This window comes from Grampus griseus (genome assembly GCF_964374135.1).
Source record: "Grampus griseus genome assembly, chromosome: 1".
NCBI classification, from domain to species: Eukaryota; Metazoa; Chordata; class Mammalia; order Artiodactyla; family Delphinidae; genus Grampus; species Grampus griseus.
Window position 1 is genome coordinate 153,027,809 of NC_139017.1, and position 15,816 is coordinate 153,043,624.

General features: G+C 44.0%; 1 protein-coding gene across 2 annotated transcripts in view; it reads left to right on the top strand.

Annotated features, from left to right (window-relative positions):
• The window catches only part of MTF1 (metal regulatory transcription factor 1), a 40,945-nt gene that overhangs the window by 21,238 nt on the left and 3,891 nt on the right, over positions 1-15,816 (top strand). For both annotated transcript variants that reach the window (XM_082654035.1, XM_082654036.1), the window contains exons 6-10: positions 277-413; positions 3,950-4,027; positions 9,641-9,740; positions 10,472-11,067; positions 14,675-14,738. In XM_082654035.1, coding sequence (XP_082510161.1) covers positions 277-413; positions 3,950-4,027; positions 9,641-9,740; positions 10,472-11,067; positions 14,675-14,738 — 975 coding nt within the window. The remainder of the gene's footprint in view (positions 1-276; positions 414-3,949; positions 4,028-9,640; positions 9,741-10,471; positions 11,068-14,674; positions 14,739-15,816) is intronic.

Genomic DNA, 15,816 nt, shown 5'->3' on the forward strand with positions numbered 1-15,816 from the left:
AGTCCAACCTTAAGAAATAAAACCAATGCAGAGATTCTCAGAAAAGAATCTGGGGGGAAAAAGCTAATCTTCTCTTTTAACTTCCCAGGAGCAGGCCATTCTCAGTGCTTTGCTCTACATTAAATTTTAGGACTGGAATGATTAACTTGTAATTTATCCAACTTACTACTTGAACCCTTATTAGAATATTTACTTCCCTCTGTTAGGGGAAAGTACATGTCTTAATCCAGTGAAATGATTTTATGGTAAAATTAATACCTCTTGTCATTCTTGCAGGTGAAAGACCCTTTTTCTGCCCCAGTAATGGCTGTGAGAAAACATTCAGCACTCAATACAGTCTCAAAAGTCACATGAAAGGTCACGATAACAAAGGAAATTCATACAGTGCACTTCTAAATCACAATGGATCAGAGGTGTGCAGTGTTTTGTCTCTTGTTTTGATCTGGGCACCATAGAACAGCAACCGTTGTTTGTATATCAGAATAAAAGGTTAAAATGCCTTCTCTCTAAATCTGTTAGTGAGAGAGAAGAAATCAGTGTCGAGATCTATGTCTTTGTGATGAGGTGGTGGAAGCCAGAAATTTCACCAGGCTCCCTGTGCTTCAGCCCCTGATTCAGCTCCACCTCCCCTCCGTCAGGTATGGTGGAAGAGATGTCTTGGAACCAGAGGTCTCAGAATGGCTTCCAAAGTGTCAGCCAGGTGCTCTCAAAGGGTGTTATTTTCCCATTCATGTCTATAAAATGGTACATCTGCACTTGAGTTTGGGACATGAGTTAATGATTTGCTTCACACATTCATTAATCCATCATTGGAGAACCAGGCAGAGTCTGGGGGTCCCCTGCCCTTTTGAATTGTCTGCAGACCGAGGTTTGAGAGCCACCGCCTTAAGGCACTGAACCACAGAACAAGACTCTGCAGAGTTTTAGGTGGTTTTGTCTGTTCTTTACCAAGCCCTTCCACCACATTTCCTTCTCCTCTACAGCTTCTTTCCAGAGAGGTCCTGGGATAAATTTACTGTTATTACTTCTGATATGGTATTGAGTAACTTACCTTATGTCTTTTGAACCCAGGAACTGAGAACTGTTATTATTTTGCTATTTCATAGATAAAGAAACTGAAGCACACTGACCCCCTTTTGAATAATGCGGTTCTTAAAGTATGTAATACAGTTTTGATTTGGGGAAAGGCAGCATAATTTAATTCTGTGGTTTCTAATATTTAAAGAACAAAGGATCCCTTTATAAGGACTGTGATTTGAATGTGTTTTATTAGTAATAACTCCCCCTATGTTTTATTAGTAACAATAACTAATATTTACTGAATTTTTACGATATACCAAGTACTGTGCTGTTTTTCTGTGAATTATCTCACTCACAAGAGGTCAGTATTGTTATTATTCCCATATCACTGATAAAGAAACCTGAGGCAAGGAGAAATTAAATAACTTGCCTAAATATCCAAAGCTTGTAATTAGTCCCCTTTAGGCAGGCAGGCTGATTCCAGAGCCTGGTTCTTGACCCCTATGTCGTAAGAGGCAAAACAGCACTGGTTGGGCTTCCCTGGTGGCGCAGTGGTTGAGAGTCCGCCTGCCGATGCAGGGGACACGGGTTTGTGCCCCGGTCCGGGAAGATCCCACGTGCCGCGGAGCGGCTGGGCCCGTGAGCCATGGCCGCTGAGCCTGCGCGTCCGGAGCCTGTGCTCCGCAACGGGAGAGGCCACAACAGTGAGAGGCCAGCGCACAACAAAAAAACAAACAAACAAACAAAAAAAACCCCAGCACTGGTTGCGAAGAGTGTGAATTCACATCCAGGCTCCACAACTAGTCACGTGACCTTAGGCAAATGACTTCTTTGCGCCTCAGTCTCTTCCTCTGTAAAACCAGATGAAAATACTAAGATTTGAGAGTCTTTGTGTACAAAGCTGCATTTATGAAGTCACGATCAATTTTCTTGTTTTTGTAACAATCTGAGGACAGTTTCTTGCCACAGTCTCTATGCATTGGAGGGCCCTAGTGCACATTGCCCAGACCTCACCTACTCTGGATGGCTGTTCGCTCCCCAGGGGAGGGAATCTCCTCTAGTCTCAGTCTTTCAATGTCATCGAGATTGCCTTTGAGTCCTAAGTTTGTATCTCCAGCCCGGATTAACCTTCCGCTTGATGTCTCCACCCAGCTGTCACCTAGGTTTCCCAGTCTTGACGTGTCCCAACCTATTCCTCCTGTAGTCTACCCCGTCTTAGTAAACGGTGCAGTCTACCCCGTCTTAGTAAACGGTGCAGTCTACCCCGTCTTAGTAAACGGTGCAGTCTACCCCGTCTTAGTAAACGGTGCAGTCTACCCCGTCTTAGTAAATGGTGCAGTCTACCCCGTCTTAGTAAACGGTGCAGTCTACCCCGTCTTAGTAAATGGTGCAGTCTACCCCGTCTTAGTAAATGGTGCAGTCTACCCCGTCTTAGTAAATGGTGCAGTCTACCCCATCTTAGTAAATGGCACCTCTGTTTTTCTAGTGGAGCAGGCCAAAAATCTTAGAGTCATTCTTGACTCCTTTTCTTCCCTCATACCCCCCACCCACCAGCAAAGCCTATCAGCCCTACCTTGAGAATATATCTAGAATCTGATGTGATTACTTCATTCAAACCACTGTCATTTTTTGGCCCGGATTACTGCAGTCACCTGCTAAGTGGTTTTCTTAGCACCTTTCCCACTCTTCTCCCTACTGCTACTCTGTCCATGTCTGTCCTCTGCTCATAACCCTTCAGTAGCTTCTTGTATCATTTAAGTAAAAGAATCTTTACAGTGGTCCAGAAGGCCCTAGACACTCTGTCCTGGTCACTTCTCTCACCTCATTTACATCACTTCCTTTCACTTTAGCCGTACCGTCCACCTTGTGGTTCCTTGAACAAGGGAAGCCCACTCTTGCCTCCAGGCCTTTGTACTTGCTATACTCTGTGTGAAACACTTCTCCCACGTATGTGCATGGCCCATGCCCTCTTTCCTTCAGTATCTGATCAAAGGCCACCTTATCTAAGAGGCCTTCCCTAATCTAATAAAAGGGCAGCTCTTACCCTGGCCTTTCCTACTCTGCTTACCCTCCGTAGCACGTATCATCATCTTGTGTACTGTATATTTATTTGGTTTTCTGTCTGCACCCCCTCCCCACACTAGAATGTAAGCTCTCTGGTGGCGGGGACTTTGTTTTCTTTATTATTGTATCCCTGGGCCTGGAACAGTGCCTAATACATAGTAGATGCTCAGTGAGTATTTGTTGAATGCATGCGTGGATGGGAACAACTGATCCATGAGGTAAAGCAGGGTTACCACATGAAGTATGTGAATTCCAACTGGCATTCTAGGAATCCAGAATTCAGAGTTAGCCCAGACAGCCATATATGAATAATAAACCCTCAGTACCACTCTGAGTAAGGGTCCCCGAGATGCCCATGTTGGGGACACAGTGATGTAATGGAAGGAAGATGGACTTTCAGTCAGAAGCACTGGGTTTGTGTTATGCTAATTAGCTGTGTGATTTTGGACAGTTCACTGCTAGTCTTAGCATTAATTTTCTCATACTTAAAATGGGAATGTGAAGTAATACTTCGAAGGTTTATATGAATAGTAAATGAGGTCATGTGAAATTGCTTTATCCGTGGTAGGACCAATTATACAAATATTATCCATTTCATATTATTATAGCTTTTGTTACTCTGGAGCCTGAGTCATGAGATAATTCTTAAACTCTATTAACTATCTTTAAGAATGTAAGAGATTTCTTCTTAAGAATATCAGGATTTTAAAAATGGAAATAACTCACATAGCCCTTGCTTTGAATGGTTTTTTACTCTCTAGACATTTGGAACCTTAGGGGCACTCTAATCAAGTGTTTTATTACCTGATAGGCTACTATAAATCCTGATTTTTTTTGTTACTTAGATTTTTTTTTTCTTTCACAGGATACAAATCACTCACTTTGTCTGAGGAATTTAAGCCTTCTGTCCACAGATTCCGAATTTCAAGAAAATTCCAATACAGTAAGTGTACCTGTGATTATGGGTGCCATTAAAATAAGTGCAAGAATTGAGCCCTCCCTTTGGTGGGAAAATCGAGGAGGGCCAGTCTTTGAAGTCTTTCAGATTGAGTTGTGTTCAGTTACTAACCATTCAGGGTGTTTTGCTCTTGTTTCCTGATAAGAGCTCTCATTGGAGAGGTTGTTCTCTCTGACGCGTAGTGCCTTTTGACCTAGATCACTCACTTGATAACCTCCTGCCCCAGAAAATGTCTGTCTTTATTCATTTAGCAAATATTTCTTGAGTGGCTACTCCGTCGGGCAGAGTGCTGGTGCTGAGCTTGTGGTGGTGGTGAAGTAGCTGTGGTCTGTCCTTGAGGAGCTTAAAATTCATCCACTGTGAGGGGGAGCCAGGATTCCGTTTCCAGACTTTTCTCAAGCCCTGCCAGTCTGACCGAAGTCAGTTTTTTCCTTTCTTTGAGCTCACTACACGGGGGTTTTGCGGAGGACCTCCTCTACAGGCCCTCGGCTAGGGGACACCACCAGTGTCTCTTGGTCTGCTTGCTTTGGTTCCCTCTGCCGTTGCCATGGCTCCACGATATATCTTGCAAACTGCCGCATCAATCCTGAGCTTATGCTCCTTCAAGAGGACCTGTGAGCTTTACTGGGTCACCGACACTGGTGGTTAAGTGTGCATTTTTTGTTGTTTCTCTCTGGTAAGTAAATATAGCTTAGGTCAGATTTTCTGTGAGTATATGCATAATAAATAAGGAGGAATCCATGTGATAGGAAGGATTTGAACAGAGACTGAGTGACTCAGGAACGCTGTGAAAACGTGTTTCTCAAATTGTGAATGATGGAGTCATCTGCAGCTCTTCTGCAGCGTAGCTTCTTGGGCCTCTCCCAAACCAACTGAGTATCCTCTGGAAGGGGCACCTGACACTGCAATTTTATATTAGCACACCAAGGCCTGGGTTCTCCCGGTAATGGCAGAACTGCTCTTCTCAGACCTGCCCTCCCACAGAAAACAACTGTATATGCTGGACAAAATATAAAATATAAAAACAACTACTTGAAAGCACCAGAGAGCAACCCAAACAGGCAGAGGTAACGCTTGGAAGAAGGGACTGGGAAGATAGCAAAGGCACTGGATGGGTCTTCAGGCTTTATGGTTTATCCATCTCAGGGCAAGTCCTGGTTGATACCAAACAAGATGGCCCAGGCTCAGTAAACACTCCCTCTTACTGGCTTGACTAACCAGGGGACAGAGTTCAGGGCTACCACAGCACCTGGAAAGTCGGGGGGTTGGCCTGGAAAGGAGAGAGCCACAACGGGGGGCGTCCTGAGTTCTGTGTATAAGCTGTGTCCAAATCTCTAGTTGACCCCTGAACTGTGGGTGTGTGGGGCAGACACTTAAGCAGCCCAGCTGAGGCTAAAGATCTGGACAAAGATTACAGCTGCCATCCACTGCAGGGAAGACAGAGCTTGGAGTTGGAGCATAGCCAAGTCACCGGAATGTTAAAGCAAACACCAAATACTCTTCCAAGAAGTATAACAGAATCCTTAGTCTCTACAACATATCATTTGCAATGTCCAGGGTTATCCAAAATTTGTGAACATAAGAAGACACGGGAAGGGACTTCCCTTGTGGTCCAGTGGCTAAGACTCCACCCTCCCAGTGCAGGGGGCCCAGGTTCGATCCCTGGTCACGGAACTAAATCCCACATGCCACAACGAAGATCCCACGTGCTGCAACTAAGACCTGGTGCAGCCAAATAAATAAATAAATATTTTTTAAAAAAAAAAAAGACATGGGAAAACATTACCCCCACTCAAGAGAAAAGGTAATCTATGGAGACTGACCCCAAGATGAGCTAGAAATTAGAATTAGTGGGCAGACATTTCTAAGTAGCTCTTAAACGCTCAAGCACATAAAGGAATATGCTTGTAATGATTTAATAAATAGGAAATCTCAGCAGAGAAATAGAAACTATAAAAAAAAATATGTTCCAAATGGAAATTCTGGAACTGAAAATGTATTGAAATTTTAAAATTCGCCAGATGGGCTCAACAGCAGGTTGGAAATGACAGAAGAAAGAATCAGTTAAGTTGAAGAGAGATCAGTAGAAATTAGCCAATCTGAAGAACAAAGGAAAACATTAAAGAAGCACTTCATATGATTGTTTGGCATATTCACGTTTCAGAGCTAATGCTCTAAATGAAACTAATGTACTGTGTGGCCAAGATTGCCCTCTAAGCCACACACCTAAAATTTCTGGGTATAATGTCTCCTTAATTTCAAGAGATCGTATGAAATGGTTTAGGCATCCACTCCCTGGCTGGGGCTGTGACATATGACTGAGGAGCTTTCTGAAGCCCTGGGGTCACCAGGTGAGGAATCATATGAGGGGACATTGAGTACTTGTTAAAAAAAAAGGAAAGCTTTTTCTGCCATAATTTACAGCAGCAAGAGAGAGGCCTGCTCTTCTCCCTTGGAATCAAATTATATGTTGTCTCCTTGTCACCCAGCATTTATCCCAGAATTGGAAATAGGCTCATTTTTAGGCTTTCAACTAAGACCACAGTTCCTTGAAGTAATAGGATTAATTTTGCTCTGCTTACTTTAAAAAAAAAAAAGATGAATTGTTAAAATCAAATGATGTATTTTTATGAGATCATCATTTTACAGGTTCCTGGGCAGCCACATGCTTGTGTCCTAGGAGTGAACTTGGGCTGAAGTGCTGGGGAGTGGCCCGCTGGGCCTTTTGGCGCCTGAGCTTCAGGATCCATCCTGTTCCCAGACGGCTCAGTGTTCTTGTGTCTCTTTGCTCCAGGCCCCAGAGGCTTAGCCTGTTCTGTCTCCTCTACTTTGGGGGGCAGTTCCCACTCTGCCCCCAGGGTTGTTGCCCTAAAGCCTGGTAGTGGCTGAGTCACAGTCCCCTCAGCACCTTCCTTTTTTCTTCCTTTTTTTCTTTTAATTAAGAAAAACTTTTTATTGAGGTATAATATACATGCAGAAAAGTACACCTATCAGGTACGCCTTGATGAAGCATCACAATTCATCATATCCAGGTAACCAGCACCCAAATCAAGAAACAGAACATTCCCAGCATCCCAGAAGACCCCCCTCAGTCCCCCTAACAGCCATTACCTCTCCCTAAGGATAACGACTGTCATAACTTCTCACAACCTAAGATGAGTTTTCTCTGTTTTTGTGATTTGTATAATCGGAATCATGTGGTATATACTCGTTTGTGCTGGCTTTTTCTTGCAACGTTTTGTTTGAGAAATTAATCCATGTTGTTGCATTTAGTAATAGATTATTCATTCTCATTGTTGAACAGTATTACACTAAATGAATATAATAGAGTTCCTTCGGTCGACTGCCCTTGGGCATTTGGATAGTTTCTAGTTTGGAGCCATTGAGAGTGCTGCTGTAAACATTCTTGCGCATAATCTTTTGAAGTCACACGGACTCATTCCTTTTTTTAACAGTGCTGTTCCTGATAATGATTCGTAAACAGGTAGAACAAAAAAAACAACCATAAAGGAGTTGCAAAGCTGTAATTATAGCTTAGTGGTAGTCGTTAGCTCACCATTTTTCAAAGTGGGTGGCACATCTTTATTGGGTTATAAAATAGTGGCTTATAATCAACACTTTAAGGACATCAGTAGAATAGAAAATATCAGAAGACATTGCATGTAGTAAGGATAGGATCTGTTTCATAGAGTTTTGTTTCAGTCGTACGTACAGATATGTAGGTAACATGAAATATATATATATATATATAATATATTTCCTACTTTGTGTCATGATGAAAAGTTTGAAGGCACTGTTTTGGCCTGTGATTCTTAACTCCCTCTGGACTAGAAGCTGGAAGCCTTACATAGGTTTCTGCCTTCAGCTTCTACCATGCCGGCCATCAGCTTCACTGAACTCCCTCTCATTCTGCCAGTTGTGGAGTCATGGTAGAATAATTGGACCCTCTTGGCTCAAGTGGGCAGTTCATCTCGGAGGCCCTCTAGATTGGTGGACAGCTCCACTCGCCGTGCTTCTGCCCAGCCCCAAAGAGATCCTTCCCCCTCCCAGAAGCAAAGCTGATGCAAAATGCCCTTAAAGCTCAGGCTGGCACCAGGTCACAGTCTAGCCTGAAGACAGGTTTTGTGCGGTCTGTACCGTGCTTTGAAATTGTTTCCGTTACTTGTTTTCAATTATAAATCAGTAGGTTTCACGTAAAAGTCCAGGTTTTGAACCGGCCCCGAGCTCTGGTGACCCCCAGTGTGTGGCCCGTGGCCGCCCTCAGCTGAGCCCACAAGTGTGGCCGAGGCTTTGCTACAGCCCCTGCCCTCTGCTTCACTTCTTTCTGTTGCTCCCTGGGCTCTTGAACGTGGTCGCCTTTGCCACCCTTGCGGCACAAAATGCGAAGTGGTGGTGGGCTGCAGAGAAAAGAATTGCTGTTTTTCCCCTTCCCTTAGCTGAAGGGAAGCCTGGAGGTGGTGCCTGTCAGCAGTCAGGCCCTCGGGTCACTAGGTGCTCTCTTTTGTTTTCTCATGCCTTATTTTTTCATAAATGCCTCTGACCTTTTCTTAGTTGTAAGTTACAAAGAAACTTGCAATGACAAACAGTAGTGAGTCTAAGGCCATCACTATTGTCTATCATTCTAAGTTTCCTTATATTGTTTGATTCACTACCATGTGTACATATTAGAATAGCATAGCCATTGTGTAATATCCTTGGAAGATATTCACAATATGTTATTATTGTGTTATTATTATGTTATTACATGAGAAAAGCAAGTTCCAAGTAATAAATATTATACAACCCCATTTTTATGTAGAATTTGGTCTTTTAGAGCAGGGGTCAACAACATTTTTGTAAAGCGCCAGATGGATATTTTCGGCTTTGTGGCCCATACATCCCCTGTCACAAATCCTCAAATCTGCCACTGCAGTGCAAAAGCAACCTAGACAATCCAGAAAGGAACAGAAGTACCTGTTCCAATACAACTTTATTTACAGAAACAGACGTTCAGCCAGCAAGTCAGTTTGCCGACTCCTGCTTTAGAGTGTTTGAGGACCCAGATCTTCAGCATCTGAGGCTTAGGGAAATAAATGTCACCTTGGGAAAGGAGAAGTTGGAAACAAGAAGCATATCCAGAGATCATTCTAGTAATTTAGTTTTTTTTTTTAATAGATTTATTTATTTATTTATTTTTATTTTTGGCTGTGTTGGGTCTTTGTTGCTGCGCGCAGGCTTTCTCTAGTTGCGGCGAGCGGGGGCTACTCTTCGTTGCGGTGTGCGGGCTTCTCATTGCGGTGGCTTCTCTTCTTGCGGAGCACGGACTCTAGGCGCGCAAGTTTCAGTAGTTGTGGCACACAGTCTCAGTAGTTGTGGCGCACGGGTTCTAGAGCGCAGGCTCAGTAGTTGTGGCACACGGGCTTAGTTGCTCGGTGGCACGTGGGATCTTCCTGGACCAGGGCTCGAACCCGTGTCCCCTGCATTGGCAGTCGGATTCTTAACCACTGTGCCACCAGGGAAGCCCCAGAGATTATTCTAGTTCTGCTGTTCTGTGTGCTTTCGTGGTGAAGACCTGCTTTCGGATGGCAAGCCTTACACCTTTGTCCGTCTCTGACACAGGGCCAGAACACTTTCAGCACACTTTCACCAGCAATCATCTTTGAACCAATGTTCCAGAAGTCAGATGATCCAGCAATTCAGGAAGATCCTCAACAGACAGGTTTGTTATACGGACTCTCTTCCTGCCCAAATCTCTGCACTGGGAATGGGAATTCACACTTGTTGACACAGTGTAGATGTCAAGCACAGTGAAATATTTCAGTTCCTTTAATGAAGTGTACTTTCAGTGAGGGGTCAGAAAAGGATGGGCTTTTCAGTTCAATTCCATCTTTTTTTCCCCTACTTCCCTCATCAAGGGTTTACTTGAGGATCTCCTTTCCCTGGACCCTCAAAAGAAGAGAGTCCCCTTTTCCAAAAGCTCTTGTTGGCTTTAAAAAGTGAGAGGAGTTGTGAGCTCTTTCTCCTGATGTGACACCTCCGTTCACGAGTGGGCAGGATCCACAAACCAAACTTCAGATGCGTAGATCAGATTGTGTTTGAATGAAAATCTGTCCGTGAAGCTTCACTTTCAGTAGTCAGAAGGTGTGTTCACTGATCATAGGCCAAGAAAAGGATGTCTAAGCTCTTTTCCAGAAAAGCGGTAGGACACTTTTTTTTATGGTTAGACCCATACTAGGTCTTCACGTTTAGAAAGTAAGGTTGATCGTGAAGCCTGGTGCTTTGACCAGAGGGATCGTTAAATGAAAAGCAGAAAGCCAGCCTGCCAGCATTGGAGGAATCAACTGTTAACAGACTTCAGCTGTCTTTGGTGTAGCCCATAATAACTGTGTTTTTGTGGCTCATATAAGGCTTGGAATATGTATATATATTTCTATTTCTTTTTCTTGCCAGCTGCCTTGATTGAAAATTTTAATGGTGATGCAGAGTCAGTCAGTGATGTTCCGCCATCCACAAGACATTCAGCATCTTTATCTCTTCCACTTATACTGCAGCCTGGCATCTCCGAGCCACCCCAGCCTCTACTACCAGCCTCAGCACCGTCTGCTCCTCTGCCTGCTCCCTCCCTAGGAACTGGTTCCCAGCAAGCTGCATTTGGCAACCCCCCTGCTCTCTTACAACCTCCAGAAGTGCCTGTTCCCCACAGCACACAGTTTGCTGCTAATCATCAAGAGTTTCTTCCGCACCCCCAGGCACCGCAGCCCATCGTGCCGGGACTTTCTGTTGTCGCTGGGGCTTTGGCGTCAGCAGCGGCAGTGGCGTCAGCCATGGCAGCACCGCCTCAACCACAGAGTACTACTGAGCCCCTGCCGGCCATGGTCCAGACTCTGCCCCTGGATGCCAACTCCGTCCTAACTAGTAATCCCACTATAACCATCACCCCGACTCCCAGCACGGCTCTCCTGCAGCCCAGCCTCGTCATGGGAGAACAGAACTTACAGTGGATACTGAATGGTGCCACCAGCTCACCACACACCCAAGAACAAATTGTAAGTATTATGTGGAAATGGATCCAGTGGGGTGAAGTGTATTTCCATGGGTGACATGTTCAGAGGCTTTTACTTCAAAAAGGAAAACGGCTGTCATATCCACCCTGAAACATGTCATTCTAACACTTAGTCATTTCCCCATAATCAAGCAAGTATAAACCCAGGAATGCTGCCGTCAGTACCTGCAATGGAGGGGTCGGGGCAGAGAAACAGCCTTCAAGTTTACCTGGATATTTCAGCTGTGGTCTAATCCTGTCAGCTAGGATAGGAGAGCCTGAGAACATTTCAGGAAAGCGGGTTTTTATCCAAGGCAGAGTCCAGACTGGGATGAGGGACTGATGTGACCCCATCAGATGGAAGCAGACAGCAGTAGCCAAGTCAGAGAAGTGATCTGTGCTCCCAGAGCAAACCGTAGTGCCATTTTCTCCCAAAGTGTTGGTCTTGATGGCTAAGGAAATGACTTGGTCGTTCAATTGAATATATCTTGAGGGCCTGCTATTTATCAGATACCACGCAGGATACTCTTGGGGATATGGAAAAGTGAAAAAACCATGATCTCTTTTTCATAAAAACCTATATTCTAGTTAAAAAGGCTAAAATGCCTAAAAGAAAGTTAACACTACCAGTAGGTAAAGTGTCAAATAAAAATAATGGTAATAAAAAATAACAATAGCTGTAATTTATTGAGCCCTTACTAATGTGTATAGGCTTACTGTGCTAACTAAGCACTTTTTAAAATTGAGGGTCTAACATGTGCCAGTCATTACCTTAGGTACCTTATTTTTAGATTATGGTTTTTTTAGGTTTTATTGAACAGGTAGAACAGAGAATTTCCATACACTTCCTGCTCCCTGCCCCCGCCTTGCATCAGTGTGGTACATTTGTTATAATTGGTGAATTAATATCGATGCATTACTATTAACTAAAGTTCATAGTTTACCTTAGGGTTCACTCTTGGTATAGTATGGTTCTGTGGGTTTTGACAAAGGCCTGATGTCATATATCTACCATTACAGTATCCAGAATAGCTTCACCACCCTAAAAATCTCCTCTGCTTCACTTCTTCATCCCATCTCCCTCTCCCCCTCTCCCTAAGCAGCCACTGATCTTTTTATTGTCTCTATATGTCTGTATCTCTAGATGTCACTCACCATGCTAAGTACTTTTTAATGATTTAATCACAACAGGCCTAGGAGGTAGATAATGATTTTATCAGTGCAGAGCTGAGGCCCAGAGAAGTTAATTGACTAGTCCAAGGTCACACAGCTTACAAGTGGCAAAGCACAGACAGACCAATCCCAGAGCCCATGCTCTTGACTGCTACATCGTGCTGCCAGATGAGGGGTTTAGAGACTAAAGGCTTGTTAGTTGGGCATAGAGGTCAGGTGAGCCTTGAAGTATGAGTAGGATTTAGATGGATAAAAGGATATACTAAGTGGGAGAAAGTCCGGGTGGATGTATGATGCAATCAAACAAACTGGAAAGGTAGGTTAGAGCTAAATAGTGAGTACTCAAATTCCATAAATGGGGTGGGTGCCAACCACCTCTGGAGGCAGCCTAGTTCCAGTCTCAGGTGGCCAGAGTCACTGGAAGGATCTTTTCAGCATTATGACCCAATCAATCTGCCTCCATGTAGTTGGGTTTTCTGGTTGGTACTGTTGTTTTCATTATTCAAAATTATTTTCAGGGACTTCCCCGGCGGTCCAGTGGTGAAGACTCCGTGCTTCCGCTGCAGGGGGCACGGGTTCAGTCCCTGGTCGGGGAGCTAAGATCCCGCATGCTGTGCGGCGAGGCCAAAAAAAAAACAAAAGAAAGAAAATTATTTTCATTATTTTTATTGTTCATATATTTGCTGATGGCTATGTACAGAAAGTGATCGTACTTTCTCATTTATGATAGTGGTATTTTTTTCTTTTTTCTTCCAGTTTTATTGAGATATAATTGACACACAGCAGTGTATAAGTTTAAGGTGTACAGCACAATGACACAAGTTTTGTGAGCATCCATCATCTCGTACAGACACAGAATTAAAGAAATAGAAAAAAATGTGTGCGTGTGATGAGAACTTTTAGGATTTACTCTTCTAGCAACTTTCATATTAACCTACAGCAGTGTTAATCATGTTTATCACATTGCTCATTACATCCCTAGTACTTCTTTATCTTATAACTGGAAATTTGGATCTTTCGACTGCCCTCATCCAATTCCCCCTCTCCCCACCCTACCCCTGCCTCTGCTAACCACATATCTGATCTCTTTTTCAATGAATTTGTTTGTTAGTTTTGAAGTGTGATTGACCTACCTCTGTTAGTTCCTGCTACACGACATAGTGATATTTCTGTACATTTCAAAATGATCACCATGTTAAGTCTAGTTACGATATGTCACCATCCTAAGATTTACATACTTATTGACTGTATTCCCCGCACTGTACATGTCCTACCCATGACTCATTTATTTTGCAACTGGATTATTGCACTTCTTACTCTCCTTCACCTATTTCCCTCCTCCCCTCTGGCAACCACATGCCTCCATGTAGTTTTTAATCTTCTTTTCCTGGATCTGCCCTGGGGAACTGCATGGAACAGCTCATTCCTTTTCCACCCAATTCATTTTCATGTATTTAAGTATGGGTCTCATTTCTCCATCATTATTTTATAGTGTCCTCTCCTATAACTTAGCCAGAAGCTTTCACGTTCCTCCTAGACTCATCTTAGAGGCACTTTTTTTTCCTTAAAAGGATGAAAGATAAAGTCCTTTTTAATATAAGACTTGAAGAAAGCAGAAACCCTATAGCCAGTTGAATCGGAAGTGTAATAAAGTGAGGGGTGATTTCTGGGCATGACCCGATAGTCCTACTTGGTAATCATATAAATAGCTAGTGTTTGCTGAATGCTCACAGTGTGCCCCAGGCTCCACACACATCATCTCATTTCATCCTTTTGGGGGCCTTTGGGAGAGTCTTTGGTTGGCGTCCCTGTTTTTACAGATGAGGAAACTGCGACTCTAAGAGGTTAAATTACTTGCCTGACCTCAACAACTAAGTGGCCGAGCTTGGACTTGAATCCATGTGTGACTGAGTCCAGGGCCTACCCTTGAGCACGTGCCCCATGCAGCTTACAGCACACTGCCCAGGGCCTTCACAGGAGGTCTTCTGCCTGTGAGAGGGAGTCTTAGCCTGTTCTTAGCATGCAGCTTAGTCCTTGAGGGGAAAAAAATAACTTTCCAGTCTCATGGAAGTATTGGGGGTTGGCAGGGAGTGGAGGGCTTAGAGGGGAAGCTGGGGCTCCGTCTGAGAAGACCATCCACGTGAGAAAAGCAACCTTGGAGGAGCCTTTGGGTGCACAGAACCTACTGGATTAGGCAGCTGGGAAACAGCCAAGGAGTAGGGAGAGGACAAAGCCGGCTACATTTTCAGCACTGAATGTCAAACAGTGCGGTGACCTCATGTCAGAGCACAAACAAAAACATCGCTCAGTACAAAAATCCCTGAACACGGAGGGGTTTCTGTCCTCTTGGATGACCATTACAACTGGGGAGGCTTTAGGCCCTTGGAGCTCTGCCATATCTGAGTAGCCATAAATGTGATTTTTTTTTTTTTTTCCAGCAGCAAGCATCTAAAGTTGAGAAGGTGTACTTTACCACGGCAGTACCAGTAGCCAGTAGCACAGGTATGAGATTCTGTGTTAGCTTTAAAAGGAAGGCAGCTCTCTGGGCCCCTTGAGGCACAGTTAGTTAATTGTTGCTTTGCCCGGGATTCAAACATTTTTTAAATTAAATTGATCACATTTGTATTATTAGAGTATTTAATATTCTTACAACTATTGAAAGTTACTGGACTTACAGCATAAATACCACATTTAACATTCTTTAACTAGTAACGGTTCTTTCCCTTTCAGATATAGCCTTTAGGGAATTCCCTGGTGGTCCAGTGGTTAGGACTCTGTGCTTCCACTGCAGGGGGCCTGGGATCGATCGCTGGTCGGGGATCTAAGATCCTGCAATCCACACTGCACGGCCAAAAAAATAAAATAATAAAAAAACCAGATATAGGCTTTAATGTAGCCAGAAAAAAGTCTACATCACTGTTAATGCTAAAGAGAGCAGCTGTTAATTCACTGGACTCTTCTAATTACAGTAATGAAGAAACAGCATCTGGGTCAGAGACTCTGATAGGGCTGAAGGGTCCTTTCTCTCAAACTCTTTGTTTTATAGATTAAGAAACTCAGGCCCTGAAAGATTAAATGAGTCCCCCAAATTCATAAGTGAGTTTGTGGCAAAGCCAAAGCACTAGTTCTTGGGCCTCCTGACTCCCTCCTATTCTGTTCTCTTAGCCCCTTGGTCTCTAGCTCTTTTGAGACACACAAAGCCTGTGTGAATTCAGAGTGTGCATCTGCACAACACACGTATGCAAAAGAGAAGGAATGTGCGTGCACACAAGGCTGGCTGTGTGTCTGAGACGGGGCTGCAAAGGTGAGCGCGGGATGTCCCAAAGGAGGTCAGAGCCTCCGGGGCAGGCGGGACTAAATGGCCTGGTACAGTGTGGAACAGCTCTGCACAGGCAGCTGCCCTTGGGCCATCCCTGAGGTATAAGCCTGCTGCAAACACTGCCTGGAGACGCTAGGAGAGGAGGGCAGTGAGCTGGGTGCTCAGAAGTAAGAGTAAGTTCTCCAGAAGAGTTTAGGTAGAAAGAAGAGCCCCTGAGCCCAGAGCTATGAAGAACGTGCAGGAAAAGGGAGGCATCCACCG